This window comes from Miniopterus natalensis, chromosome 1, assembly GCF_054644295.1.
Source record: "Miniopterus natalensis isolate mMinNat1 chromosome 1, mMinNat1.hap1, whole genome shotgun sequence".
Taxonomy (NCBI): Eukaryota; Metazoa; Chordata; class Mammalia; order Chiroptera; family Miniopteridae; genus Miniopterus; species Miniopterus natalensis.
In genome coordinates this window covers 21,088,785-21,103,288 of record NC_142081.1, presented here as the reverse complement: position 1 = coordinate 21,103,288, position 14,504 = coordinate 21,088,785, and the positions used below count along the sequence as shown (strand labels likewise).

The window sequence follows — 14,504 nt, the reverse complement described above, 5'->3', positions numbered from 1 at the left end:
TTCTTCCTGCCATTTGCGACAACTTGGATGAAACTTGAGGGCATTATGCTAAGTGAAATAAGTCAGACAGAGAAAGACAAATACTGTATGATATCACATATATGTGGAATCCTAAAAAAGCCAAACTCAGAGAAACAGAAAGTAAGTAGAGTGGTGGCTTCTTGGGCTGGGGGAGGGGGAAATGGGGAAATATTAGTCAAAGGGTACAGCTATAACATTGATAACTTCTGTGGAATCATGTATATCATGATGATTATAGCTAATAATACTGTATTTTTTTATTTTTAATTTATTGATTTTAGAGGGGGGGGAAGGGGCAGAGAGAGAGAAAAAAGAGAAACATCAGTTTGTTGTTCCACTTAGTTATGCATTCATTGGTTTATTCTTGTATGTGCCCTGACCAGGGATCGAACCCACAACCTTGGTGTATCAGGGTCAATGCTCTAACCAATTGAGCTACCCAACCAGGGCAATAATACTGTATTATATACTTGAAAATTGCTAATAGAGTAGATTATTTATTAATTAATTTATTTATTATTGAATTTATTGGGGTAATACTGGTTCACAAAACCATACAGGTTTTAAGTGTACAACTCAACAAAACATCATCTGCACACTGCATCATGCGCCATCACCCAAAGCAGTCTCTTTTTGTTCCCATTTATCCTCCTTTGCCCACCTCCACTCCCCTTTCCCCCTGGCTATCACTACACTGTTGTCTGTGTCTATGTGATATATATGTGTGTGTGTGTGTGGGGGGGTTTGTTTAATCCCTTCACCTACTTTCATCCAGCTCCCTAACCCCGCTCGCCTCTGACAGCTGTCAGTCTATTCCATATATCCATGCCTAAGATAGTAGATCTTAAATATTCTTACCACAAAAACGAAACGGTAATTATGTGTCAGTACTGGAGGTGTTAGTTAATGCTGTGGTGGTAATCATTTTGCAATTTATAAATGCATCAAATCAACACATTGAGCATCTTAAGCTTACACAATGTTACATGTCAATTATATCTCAATAAATATGGTAAAAAATAAATAAGATTATTAGTGAAAAAAAGTAATACTTTTCTCTGTGTCCCCATAGCATTTTGTATCTTTTTTTTACCACTTAGCCTATTCTATCTTGATATTATATTTATCATTTGTTTTATCTCCCCTACTAGATTGTAAATTCTTTGAGGTACAAACAGTGTTGTCCTTTATATTCATCAAAATGCAAGATAAACAGTAATGCTCAATGAATATTGTTAAATGCTGAGTGGGCCTTTTCATTAAAAGTGTAATTGAAGGGACATCAAGTTTTCTTTTAACTAGTTGGAAGGAGTCCTTCCACAATGTTTGCATATGTCAAATCATCATTATGTATACTTGAAATACCTTACAAATTCATTTGTCATTTATACCTCAATAAAGCTGAAAAAAAGTTTAGAAGGAATATTGTTTTGTTTTATATGAAAAGGATACATATTGAATCAAGTTAATTTCCTTAACTTTTCAGGAACTCTCAAAATAGTCATCCTAAGTGGAGGTATACATTCTGACTCAAAGTGAATGAGGAACTAGCTCATAGTCTAGGGGGCTGTGGTGTGATTTTTTTTAAGAACAATGTTGCCACCTAGGGGACAAATAGATTTCATACCTCTTCAAAGAGGGCTGTTGGCCAGGAAGACTTAAAATTCAAAGGCTTATGGGAAAAATAAGGTGGTTCTGTGGAATATGGTAGAATTAAGGCAGGTGTGGAGGCCCATGAACTTAAAATTGGGGTGGGGTATATGCTCAGCTGGTATGGCTCATTGGTTAAGCGTCGACCCATGAACCAGGAGGTCACAGCTCGATTCCTGGTCAGGGCACATGCCCAGGTTTTCGGGCTCAATCCCCAGTAGGGTCCATTCAGGAGGCAGCTGATCAATGATTCTCTCATCATTGATGTTTCTATCCCTCTCTCCCTCTCCCTGAAAAAAAACACAGGGGGGATATACATAAATGAAGAAAATTAATTATACTGTGTAATAGAATTCATTGTATAAATTTAAGAGGCTAATTACATTTAGATTATCAAGGTAGTCAAAGCATATATTTTAAAGAAAAAATTACTTCTATCTGATTAGCAGAAGAAGCGTACATTGGTAGGTTGCAGTTGTTATTTTATTTTTTTTAAATATATCTTTATTGATTTCAGAGAGAGGAAGGGAGAGGGAGAGAGAGCTAGAAACATCAATGATAAGAGAGTCATTGATCTGCTGCAACCCGCCACCCGGGCATGTGCCTTGGCAGGGAATCGAACCCCCATCTCCTGGATCCTAGGTCGATGCTCAACTGCTGAGCCACGCCCGGCTGGGCTGCGGTTGTTATTTTTTAATAAATTGTTTTTTCTTTCTTTTTTTGACAAAGTGATGATAATCATTTCAGCAAATTTAGATGATAAAGAAAAGAAAGCCCCCTCCCACACACAAATATCTAGGGATAACCATTGTTAATATTTTGGTGTATTGTGTTTCCATTTTCTTCCTCCGCTATATAGAAACATATTTTTAAAATATTTTTACAAAAATGAGGTCATGATGTACAAATTGTTTGTTAGCCTGACTTTTGTGAACATTTATGTATTATGAACATTTTTCAATGCCATTATGTACTTTTCTATAAAATATTTTGACTAAATACATGAAATTCTATTGAGTAGATGTATCATGATTTCTTAAGGTCCCTTGTTTTTGAACATTTTGACTTTTTTCTAATTTTTCACTCTTACAAACTGTGACGAACATCTAAGTAACAAAGTATTTTTTTATATATTTGTTTTTTAGGATAACTTCTTATAAGTGGAATTTGTGGGGTAAAGCACATGAATTTTTAAAGATTTTTTATATGTATTGTCTATCTTTCAAAAGATTTATTTATTTATAGATTTTCAAGGGAGTTCAATGACATATGAAAAGTTCATGCTCCTCCACCCATACACACACTAGGATGGCAGACATTTCCATAAACTTGCATATTGACATTAATTTTGACAATCTTTGACAACGTAAGAGGCGGTTCTCCCATCCCCCTTTTTAGATTTTATTAAATTTATTGGGGTGACACTGGTAAATAAAGTTGTATAGGTTTCATGTGTACAATTCTATGATACATCATCTGTATATTGCATTGTGCGTTCACCACCCAAAGTCAAGTCTCCTTCCATCATCATATATTTGACCCCCTTTACCCTTTTCTAACCCCCACTTTCCTTCTGGTAACAACCATACTGTTGTCTGTGTCTATGAGTTTTTGTTTGTCTTATTTGTTTGTTGCTTTCAGTTTTATATTCCACATATAAGTGAAATCGTATGGTTCTTGACCTTTCCTGTCCTACTTATTTCACTTAGCATGATATTCTCAAGATATCCATGTTGTTGCAAATGGCAGTATTTCATCTTATGGCTGAATAGTATTAAGAGGCCATTTTTTTAAAGTATATAAAAGCACGGGGAGAAAGAAGAGCATCTAAAAGAGATCATATAAAATAGAGATTACAGTAAGGAAAATTGGTAGGTATATGTGGGAACAATACTAATCATTATATTAAATGGTTACTATTCTAAATACATGTATTATTTGTTATTTAATCCTTGCCACACCCCTACAAGATAGCTACTATTATGATCTTCTTTTTATTCCTGGAGATCTGAGATTTTGAGGAGTTAAGTGACTTGCCCAGAATCAAACAGCTGGTGAGAGACCTAGCACTTGAACTCTTGTCTGTCTGATGGGATGCCTTTTTTATGGCATGAATATTAGATTGGATATGCCTATGTTGATCTGATTGATTCTTGCTGGTAAATATAGACTATGGGATCATAGCTTTTTTAAAAATATGTTTTTATTGATTTTAGAGAGAGAAGAAGGGAGAGGGAGAGAGAGAGAGAAACATTGATGAGATAGAAACATCAGTGTGCTTCCTCCTGCATGCCCACTAACAGGGGACCGAGCCCACAACCCAGGTATGTTCCCTGACCAGGAATGGAACCGGTGACCTCTTGGTGCATGGGACAACGCTGACTCTACTGAGCCACACCAGCTGGGCAGAATCATAGCTTTAAATTAGCTCTACTTTCTTTGCCTAGAAGAATTTTATGTCCTTTTTATTATATAGCTTTAGAGGACAGAAGGATTCATCTGTTGGAATCATAGCAAGATGTTTTTTTCAATTAATACTGAGAAGAATTTTCTAAAAATAAGAACTATTAAACGGCAGCTTAGTGACTTAATGAGATTTGAATTAGTGATATTCTGTTTCTAAATATTCTTCCATATTAAGTGAGAAATTATATTGTATGACTCCTCTGGTCCCTTCCAGTTCTAAAATATGATTCTGAGGGTCCACATGGTTAAAATGAAGATATTTAGAAAATATGATTATGAGGACACCTTGTCTGAATGTTCTGAAAACTGTTATTCATGAAAGGCCTTTTAGTAACTCAATACTGATCCTGTAAATCTAGAGAAGATTGGAGGAAATATAGTACTCACATGCAAAGACATGGAGTTTTTCTGTGTGTTCAGGATTAAGAGGTAAAATATAACAGAAAATGTTTCTTTATTGAGAATTTTCTAGGAATATGCCCCAATCAACCCCAACCGCATTTCCTATTGACCAGGCTTCATTGTTATTGTTGTTGTTTTGTTTTGCTATTTTAATTTTAGCTGAAGGAGAGTTTAAGACACACGGAGCAGAAACATCAGGACACTCTTAGAAGCCTGGAAAGCAGGTTTTTTAAAGAAAAGGTATGATATATTAAGTTAATTAAGAACTTTGTTTATGAGAACAGCAGATATGTACTTAAATGCATTCTGAGACATTGATATGTACCTTATTAGAAGATTGTTATCAAATTACAGTAGTATAAAAAATGGGGAAAACAAAACCTATTTTAGATATCTCAATGTCTAGTCTTTTCCCCCTCCCATTTAGAGATTCTCGAAATCCCCAAGTGAGATTGTCATCTTACCAATGCTATTGGACATACCACACTCCCCACTTTGGTGTTTCCTTGGTGGAACTCAAGGTGCATGTACCTCATTATAAAGGGGAGGTGGGATTGGGGAGTTCACTCTGGTACACATGAAGTACATTTTAAGTATTATTGCTTGGGTGCCATCCTAGAATATAATCTTCATGAGAACAGGGACCCTATCTGTTTTGTTCATCACAGAATCTCCAGTATTTAAAAAATCTGGTACACTATTATTGCTCCATAGGAATTTGTTGAATGAAGGAATGAATAATGACTCTTATCACTCTAAAAAAGAATGACTCTCCTCACTGTATTTAGCAGAAATTTTTCCCAGCTCTGCTTTGCCATACTGATGTGGAATTATCTGTCATGTTGTCTCTTTAGTGGTGAAATTGAAAGGTACCCTAAGGTTCCTGTGTTCACAGTATCCTCCTGCTGGCCCCTCCATCAATAGTTGGAGTTCACATCAGGTCATGTGGACAGGAGTGTTTTATTTGACATTATAAAATAAATACTTAACTTTTTTTAAAAATATGTTTTTATTGAGTTTTAGAGAGAGAGGAAAGGAGGGGGAGAGAGAGAGAAACATCAATGAGAAACATCATTGATCAACTCTGTATTAAAACAGCCTATTTTCTTTTTTAGCACCGACTAGAACAGGAAGCTGAAAAGAAGATAATAATGCTGGCAGAGAGAGCCCATCATGAAGCTGTCGTGTAAGGGATTGCTGCCTTTTTTCTTTGTAATAGCCTCTCTTACCTCTTTGTAGGTCTGTTTTGTTCTTATCATGTTGTCTTCCCACTTCTCTCCTGGTTTGCTATCTTCAAATTTTCTGGCTTATTTTCCCTCCCTGTTTCCAGAAAGAGAACTTTGTGTTTCCACCCCTTTTCCCTCCACTCTTTTTGTAGCAGCATGGTGTGAGGGTAAGAACCTGGGCTGTGAAGTTAGACTGGTTCTCAGCACATAAGCCAATTGACTGTAGGAAGAGTCCTTAACTTTTTTGGAATTAAATTTCTTTATCTAAAAATGGGTTTAATAATAGCAACCTGGCAGGGTTGTCCTTATCATTACTGTTGGAGGCTAAAGCAAGCATGCTTCTAGTTTGGTAATATCTGAAACTTAGGTCTCTGCTCTGAAATCTTGTATCTTTCTATTTCAGGCAATTAAACCATGCTGGAAGAGCTGTTTTTAAAGAGAATGTTTATCTCCAGAAAGCTCTTGACTACCACCTGAAGGAAGCTGATGCTCTACAAAAAAAATCTGAGAAGTTGCTCCAGTCTCAGACTTCCCTTTTACAGCAAAAGGTTCCAGACTTTGTTTCCTATTTTTTTTTTTTAAAGAATTAGGTTGGTAAATACTAAGCATTGAGTATAATAAAGATACATAAGGACAAAGGGACTGTTTTCTTCTGTCTGGATGATGTACCTTTCTTATCTCAAAAGATTAATTACTGAATCACTAAGAAGCATTAGACTTGGCATTATAAAGAATGTATCAGAAACATAAATGTAACTCCTATCATCTACTACTTGAGAAGACTCATTTTGCTTTGCTTAGAGTTGGTCCCTGAATCACTTAGGAACAGGTTCAGCTGTAATAGCCCTGACAACAGTGGCATCATCACATAAGGGTTATTCTCTCACCTAAAGGAAGTCTGGAGGTAAGCACTCCGGAGCTGGAACGGTAGTGCCACAAAGTCAACAGAATCCAGGTTCCTTAACTCTGCTCTGCAGCCTGTGGCTTACATCCTCAAAGTTACCTCATGGCCCATGGCAGCTGCTAGAGCTCTAACCATTCCTCAAACAGCAGGAAGGAAGAAGGACAAGAAGGAAAAATATATGCCCCTCCTTTTAGTGATCTTCCTGGAAGTGTACTTCACACATTTCTACTTACACCTTATTGATCAGAAGAACCTACATAACTATGCTGAACCACACGAGAGACAGGGAATTTTTTCATCTGAGCTTACTGCCTTCCTGAAAAAAATTGGGGTTTTATTACTTAGGAGGAAAGGGAAAATAGACATTGTGATAGGCAACTAGCAAACTGCCAGAGTTTCCAGTATGTAGTTGTTAAATTAATGTTTTTACTGTATAGACATATTGATCTTGGAATTATCCTTTTGATAATATAAAATATTTAACCTTTCAGAATTTTAGGGGAAGGAAAGTTTCTTAATTAGTAAAATCAGTGGTCTTCACAAAGTCTAGACAAGGATCCTAGACTTTTACTCTCCATACACAGAATACCAAAATATCACCATTGCAACCTGGCATCAAACTCACATAAAGTAGTAGAAATTAGTGAGGAACTTTTAAGTTCTGAAATCTCCCACCTCTCTCATCTTTTTTTTTTAGGAGATCAACGATCTGTTGGTTAAGGAAAAGGTTATACAACTTACCCAGCAGAGAACACAAATCCAGACCCTTCAGAAGAAGGTGATAAGCTTAGAGACTGCCCTGACTTGTATGACCAGAGAGTTTGAGACTGAAGTTCTAAAACTGCAGCAACAGGCAATGGTAAATAACCAAAATGATCAGATTGAAGTTTATAAGCTGCAGAACCTTCTTCAGATGAAGGACAGGGAAATGAATAGAGTGAAGAAGCTGGCCAAGAACATACTGGATGAGAGAACAGAAGTGGAAAGATTCTTTTTGGATGCTCTACATGAAGTGAAGCAACAGATTGCATTTAGCAGGAAGCATTATAAGCAGGTAGCACAAGCTGCTTTCAATCTTAAAATGCGAGAGGCATGTGCCGGAAGAACAGAATATCCCAAAATTCGAACATTTGATGGCAGAGAGCACAGCACCAATAGTGTGAATCAGGATCTTATGGAGGCCAATAAATGGTACTAATAATACTTTAATATTTTATCTTTTGTGCTGCTATTTTTGTGCTCTTTAGAGAAATAACCCTGAAAAGCTCAGTTCAGTAATACCTAAGTACTGAGTAGATTACTTAGTGAGTTACTTGAGGACAGGAACTGACTCATCTTTGTAACCACTATGCTTGGCATAGTTTGTGGGGCCTAATAAATATTCTTAGTGGATGGCCTCTTTTCTTTGTAATAGAAACTTGTTAAAGAGACTGGATTATTATTTTTTCCATAGAATGTCATTATAGTATCTTTTAACATGCTTCTTTATTTTGTTTCCTGTAAACTAGTTATAAAGGTTTGATAAGATTCAGGTTATACATTTTTGATAAACATGCTTTCATAAATATTTTATAATGTTCCCTTTACTATTCTGAGGTGAAATTCATAGGTAATAATACCTAACTAAACATATAATTTAAAAAATCAATATAAAAATTAGTTTTAACAATTCTTTCTTATACAGAACTGTCCTATGGATTGAAGGACACCCAGTAGTGCCCCTCATCATTGCATTAACCAAAAGTCCCCACAAGTTTCCTTGAGATGTACTGCCACTATGATAAAAGTAGCAGAATGCTTGAGACAGTTGTAGACTATCTACAATGATTAATCATTTCCTTAGCATTTCTATCTGTTAGAGCATCTTCCCCCTATAAACCATGGATTAAATTATGGTGCATTTAAAAAAAATTATTCTTGAAATTATGTTTTATATCCCAATGAAATTAGATTCTTCAAAGGCCTTAACTCAAGAAACTTAAAAGGACTCCCAACTACTATGTACTTAACATCTTATTAAGAGTGCTTCCAAATGTATGTTCTGCTTTAAATTATCTTTTAGTAGATTAATTTGTATATTCTTTTAAATTATATAGCTGCTGGGAAGGTTGGATATGGTTAATAGCTTCTGAAAGATAAGACTCTTCTCCAAAATTGTCCATACTGCATATAATTTTTTAACTTTCTATATTCAAAAGTCTATATAATAACACTCTTTTTACCAAGAGATTCATTGCAATTTCCTCATATTTATTTAATGTAAAGCAAGTTGAGTCCCTATCAAACATAAGGCAGTTCCTCTTACTTTTATCTATTGTATATTAAGTAGTAGATTAGTTTTCAGAGAAAGGTACATAAACTGATTCTGTACATTGTTATTGCAGAAACTGGACTTGTCCTATTCTGCCTTCTGTGTGACATTTTTGCTACTGATCAATTTGTCACCTTGACCTCAGTTTCCTATTGCCTCTACCAGCAGGGCAGGAATGGCATTTAAAATATTACATCATCTGCTTAAGAGGCAGATTAGAGAAGGACAGTTGAAGTATATGGTGATAATAAAGCAAAACCTAAACTTTTGAAAGAAAACTAACCCAAGTGCCTATATGCAAAAAATTTCTCCCATTATACAACATCAAAACTAGCTACATTTAAACCAGCTTTTGTAAATAGCAAGTAGACTATGAATCTTCTGGTAAAATTATAATATAGATAAAGACCCGCTTGGAAAGCTTAGCTAGGCTGATTTGGAGGTAAGAAAATAGAGTAGATAAGTTACATGTTGTTTTCTAAATTTACCTTTTGTTACCGTACTTCAGAGCAAAGTATCTAATACAAAAGAAATGTTAAAAGGAATTAATCAATAATCTCACCAAACAACTGGTTTTTTTCTTGTTCTTTTTGTTTTTGTGTATATCTAGATACATTATAGTCATAGTACAACTTTCTATTTTGTTTATTTGCTTGATGTTTAAGCACACCTTTTTTCATGTTATCGTTTTTATTTTATTTTAATTTTAATGACTACTTATAACATTTCAGGTTGGCTAGCATATTGATACCCTTTTCAACTTTATAATTTTGTAATGGACACAGTTTGCTTTATAGTCATTGCATTTGGAAACCTCATAATATTCAGTTATGGTTTGGAAATTTTCTTTTCTCATATTTACATATTTTATATTTTTCAAAAAGAAGAGATGCTTACTTTGACCATATTTTTCCTTTTCACTTTTTTTTCTTTGATATTCTTTCTTCAGGACAGATATTCAAGGAAATGTGGATATTGGAGATTTAACTTGGGAGCAGAAGGAGAAAGTCTTACGATTGCTGTTTGCAAAAATGAATGGTTTTGTTCCTAGGTAAGTCCCTATTTCTGTAGTGAAATACCAAGTTGTTATCAACCCTAGAAACCATGAAGAAACAGTGAATTTACTCTCACTTAAGAGTGAAAGGATTAGGAAAAGACCAGAAAATTTAAAAGGGCCATACTGGTTGGCTATGCAACTCTCAGAGATAAATAAATGAATGAACATGAAAATGAAAGATAAATTAGAATTAAAGGGGGTAGAAAAGAGATTAATTTTAGATGTTTAAGGTATGCTTACTAAGAAGGTACAACATTGCTCAGCTGAATGAGTGGTAACTGAAGAGAAGCATAACAATGGTTAAGATTTTATTGGCCTTCAAAGATAAGTAAATTATATTTAAGCTAATTATTAATCAAGAGAATCTCTAATACCAAGAAAAAGACCTAGAAAGGAAAACAAAAATCTACAGATATTTAAAATAATTCTTCTTAATGAATTGTTTCGCTCTCTCCTCTATGGTTTATTAGTGACTATAACCCTGGTAATGAACTATAAAATGGGTAAAATAAATCAACCACTTACTGATTGCTTGTTACAAGCTTGGCACTCTGGGGATGAAAAAGAATTACAAGACATTGCCCTTGATCTCAAAGAGCTTAAAACGAACGTGGTTACACAAACAAAACAAAAAAAATAACAAGGAAAAAATAGATGGCACAATAAAGTACAATTGGAGTTCAGTGGGCTGGAGTAGTCAGGGAAGACTCAGTCAGGAAGACAGGAGGTATGACCACGTGGGGTGCCTTGTAGGAGAGCGGGATAGAGAGCGGGGAGGGCACATCAGACAAGGGGCAAAGTAGCAGCATAGGCAAAAGCCCAGAGGTAGGAGTGGGCATCGGGTATTTAGGGAACGTTGGGGGAAACTGCCTAGCTTGAGGAAATTTGGTAATGCTAGGGAGTAATTAGTAATTGGAAGTAAAGATTAATCTATAGATTAAATTATGATGAGCCTTAAAAACCATGCAGAAAAGCCCAAACCTATGCTATTGTAGATTCTAGAATAGTGTAACATACTTTTCTTCTCTGCTTTGAAGGAATACGGGTAGCAATAAGCCTTCCTTTCGTACTCTCACCCGGAGGGCTCACAGATTATTGTTCTCAGAGCTAGCCTGAACCAACAGTGACAGTGTCACAGATCGGAGGGCAAAAACAGGGCTGGGGACCAGCAGAAACTGCTGCATTACTCCTGTGGTGGTGAGGGGTTTAGCAAGTGGGAGCAGTTAGGAAAAAAGTGGGGAAACTGAGAGACAGGAAGGAGAAACAGAGCTTGGCAATCAAGGACAAAAGGAATAAAGACAACAAAGTATAAATTTTTAAGTTTTTTAGCTTACGAAATAAAAGAATGGTGATATGAAAAGCAAACAAAAAACTGTAAACCCAGTGTGAGGGAAATACTTAAATTTTATTTAATCCATCCATCAAGCTATTTAACATACACATATTGAGTGCCTGCCATTTACTGAGGATATCATGTTGAGCAAAGACATCATGACTAATATCAAGGAGTTTATGGTTTATGTGGGAGGAAAGTCATTATTCAAATCATCACACAAGTATATACAAAAGTACAGCTATGACAGAGGCTCGAAGGAGGAGTATGAGAGCCTAGATTAGGGGAATCTGACCTACTTGAGGCTGAGAACATTTATGAGGAAGTAAAAGCTTGAGCTGACCTCTAAAAGGTAAACAGGGACAAAAGGGGAGAAAAGCCCTGGCTGGTTGGTCAGTGGTTAGAGCATCAGCCTGAGAACTGAAAGGTCCTGGGTTCGATTCCAGTCAAGGGCACATACCTCAGTTGCAGGCTCGATCCCCGGCCCTGGTCAGGGTGCATGCGGGAGGCAACCATACTATGTGTCTCTCTCACATTGATGTTTCTCTCTCTCCCTTCCACTCTCTGAAAAGCAATGGAAAAATTATCCTTAGGTGAGGATTAAAAAAATAAAATAAATCAAAAAGGGGAGAAAAAAAACATTCTAGACAGAAGAAAAGTAGTATTTTCAGTGTCAAATTGGAGACAATGGCAGTATATTGAAGTGAAAAACACTTAAGGCATTTGTAAATAGTGATTGGAGTACAGATGATAGTTTAAGGGGAGGGAGTTGAGCATGTTCAGTGAAACTGGTAGTTGAGCTCAGAAAAGTGAATGAAGGTAGAATAGTAAAGGGCTGAGGCTAGAACCTTTAGGAATAACCACGGTTACTGAACAGGAGAACAAGGAAGAGTACAAGCAAAAGGAGGAGTTTAAAGTATTGGCTAAGTGGAAGATGGAGGACTGAAATGGCTTTTGTGTCTCTGCCAGCCTTCCACAGCGGCGGAGGTATGATCCAGGCTGTAGGTACTGAATGTCTGTCTCATTGTGAGTTGACTCTTCTGTACCCCAGGGGATACAGCCAGAGTTCCACTCCTCAAGTTCCATACTGTGTTGTTTTTAACACTGGAGAAACAGGAATTTGAGTGTAATCTTTCACACCAAAGTAATGAACTTGAACCTGGCGCAATGGAACCATGTCTAAGCCTGATGGAATCTCATGCCAGGGTTGGATGAAGGAAAAAGAATATAGGAATAGAAAGGTGAAATGTTGAGATAAATGTTGAGATAAAGATGCGATAAAGATGAGATTAAATGAGAAAGCTCAGATTAGAGAGGAATTAAATGATAAAAGGTCTACCAAGGCAAGTAGAATAATTAGGAAGTTGATAAGAGTTTACAGATTGTATATGATTATGAATTCAACAATACAGTATTTTTCTTTGTGAGTGAACTAGGTCAAAGGAGTATAATCAATACACTGTACTCTTTAATGCATCAGCATCAGCAACAACTCTGGCTATGACTTAGGCACTGGTAGTAGCGAAAGTATATTATTAGACTATTTAAGATAGCCAGATTTTGAATGGGTTTTATAAAAAAATTGGTGGTGGTGGTGGTGGAGAGAAACATTTGTTCTACTTATACATTCATTGGTTGTTTCTTATATGTGCCCTGACCAGGGATTGAACTCACAACCTCAGTGTATCGGGACAACACTCTAACACACTGAACTACCCAGCCAGGGCCAGGATAGCCAGATTTTGAATGAGTTTATGCTGCTTTCATGTGCACCTGGTTGAGGGCAGTTTTAGGAATGAGATATGTGTCTTTATCTGCTGGCAAATCAACCTACTATACTTTTTTATAACTGTTAAGTTCACTTTCAAATTAAAATATTGAATTAGTGATATGTTTATTTCCTATTCTTAAACCAGACTTTCCAAAGTATAGGAGAAATTTTTATACTGTGTCTCTCCATTGGGTAACCTTTCTGTGTTCTGTAGTTCTTTTTGTAGGAAGGGAATTTTTCTGGCCATGTTTTTGTTTTTAGCCAATACTCTGGTTTAACCTTGCCCACATCACTGTTAACAACTGTTATGTATCATCATCATGATCATCTCCATAAATATTTCCATTTCTTAAGTTCAACATGTCTCAACTTTAAGAGACTATAAGTTTACATTACACTACCTCTATGTATATGTAAAACATCATTTTTGAAAATGAAAAGCCCATCTAAATGGAAGCATTCATTTAGCACTTTTATAGTATAGTTGAAATAAGGGCACAAGGTGACACTGCCTCATTGTTAACTTTTACCCACTACAGGAAATACAGTCAGAGTTCTAGGCCTTCAGTTCCACAATATTTTGTTCCAGACAGTGAAGAAACAGAGGAATGTGGGTAAGGTTTCTCTCTTTTTTAAAATCCTCACCCAAGGACATGGTTTTCTTATTGCTTCTAGAGGGAGGGGACAGGAACAGAGAGAGAAACATTGATGTGAGAAACATTGATCAGTTGCCTCCCATACTCACCCCAACTGGGGATCAAACCCACAACATAGGTGTGTGTCCTGACGGGGGATTGAATCCGGTGTAAGGGATGACGCTCCAACTGGGCCACCTGGCCAGGGCAAGGGTAAAGCCTCTCGACAGAGCAATGAATGTGAGCCTGATCACAATGGTTCTTGTGGATATCTTATACATGCTAGAATTGAGTGAGAATAACATGACCAGTCTATTGTTCTGAATTAGGTTCTTGTGTGCATGGTTGTTGACATGGTCTCTTACTTTATCATTATTGCAGGGATGAAAGTAAGCTTCAAGGTCAAACCTTCATCACCCAGCAAGTACCAATCTCAGACTCTTCTGGTGAACTGGTGATATCCAATATGCAGAAAGGATCACATGAGTCTGACGTGGTAAGGAGTCAGTAATCTAACCAAACAATACATATAGCTGTTACCTTTCCCCATGCAGCTTCTTGCTGTCACAGTCACTTAGCTCTCCTATCCAGGAGCTCTCAGGGATCAGTGAAATGAGTAATAATACTAGTATGAGATCGTGGACATTTTTATAACAATATCCATACCAAGGCAGGCATGTAGTTAATGCAAATGCATATTTTTGCCTCTTAGTGTAGAAAACCTATAA

At 36.4% G+C, this 14,504-nt stretch overlaps 1 protein-coding gene across 1 annotated transcript in view; it reads left to right on the top strand.

Moving 5' to 3' along the window:
* BBOF1 (basal body orientation factor 1) overlaps positions 1-14,504 on the top strand; it is a 31,702-nt gene that overhangs the window by 11,299 nt on the left and 5,899 nt on the right. The window contains exons 5-11 of the mRNA XM_016208193.2: positions 4,699-4,779; positions 5,655-5,725; positions 6,169-6,313; positions 7,367-7,860; positions 9,930-10,031; positions 13,681-13,755; positions 14,158-14,272. Coding sequence (XP_016063679.2) covers positions 4,699-4,779; positions 5,655-5,725; positions 6,169-6,313; positions 7,367-7,860; positions 9,930-10,031; positions 13,681-13,755; positions 14,158-14,272 — 1,083 coding nt within the window. The remainder of the gene's footprint in view (positions 1-4,698; positions 4,780-5,654; positions 5,726-6,168; positions 6,314-7,366; positions 7,861-9,929; positions 10,032-13,680; positions 13,756-14,157; positions 14,273-14,504) is intronic.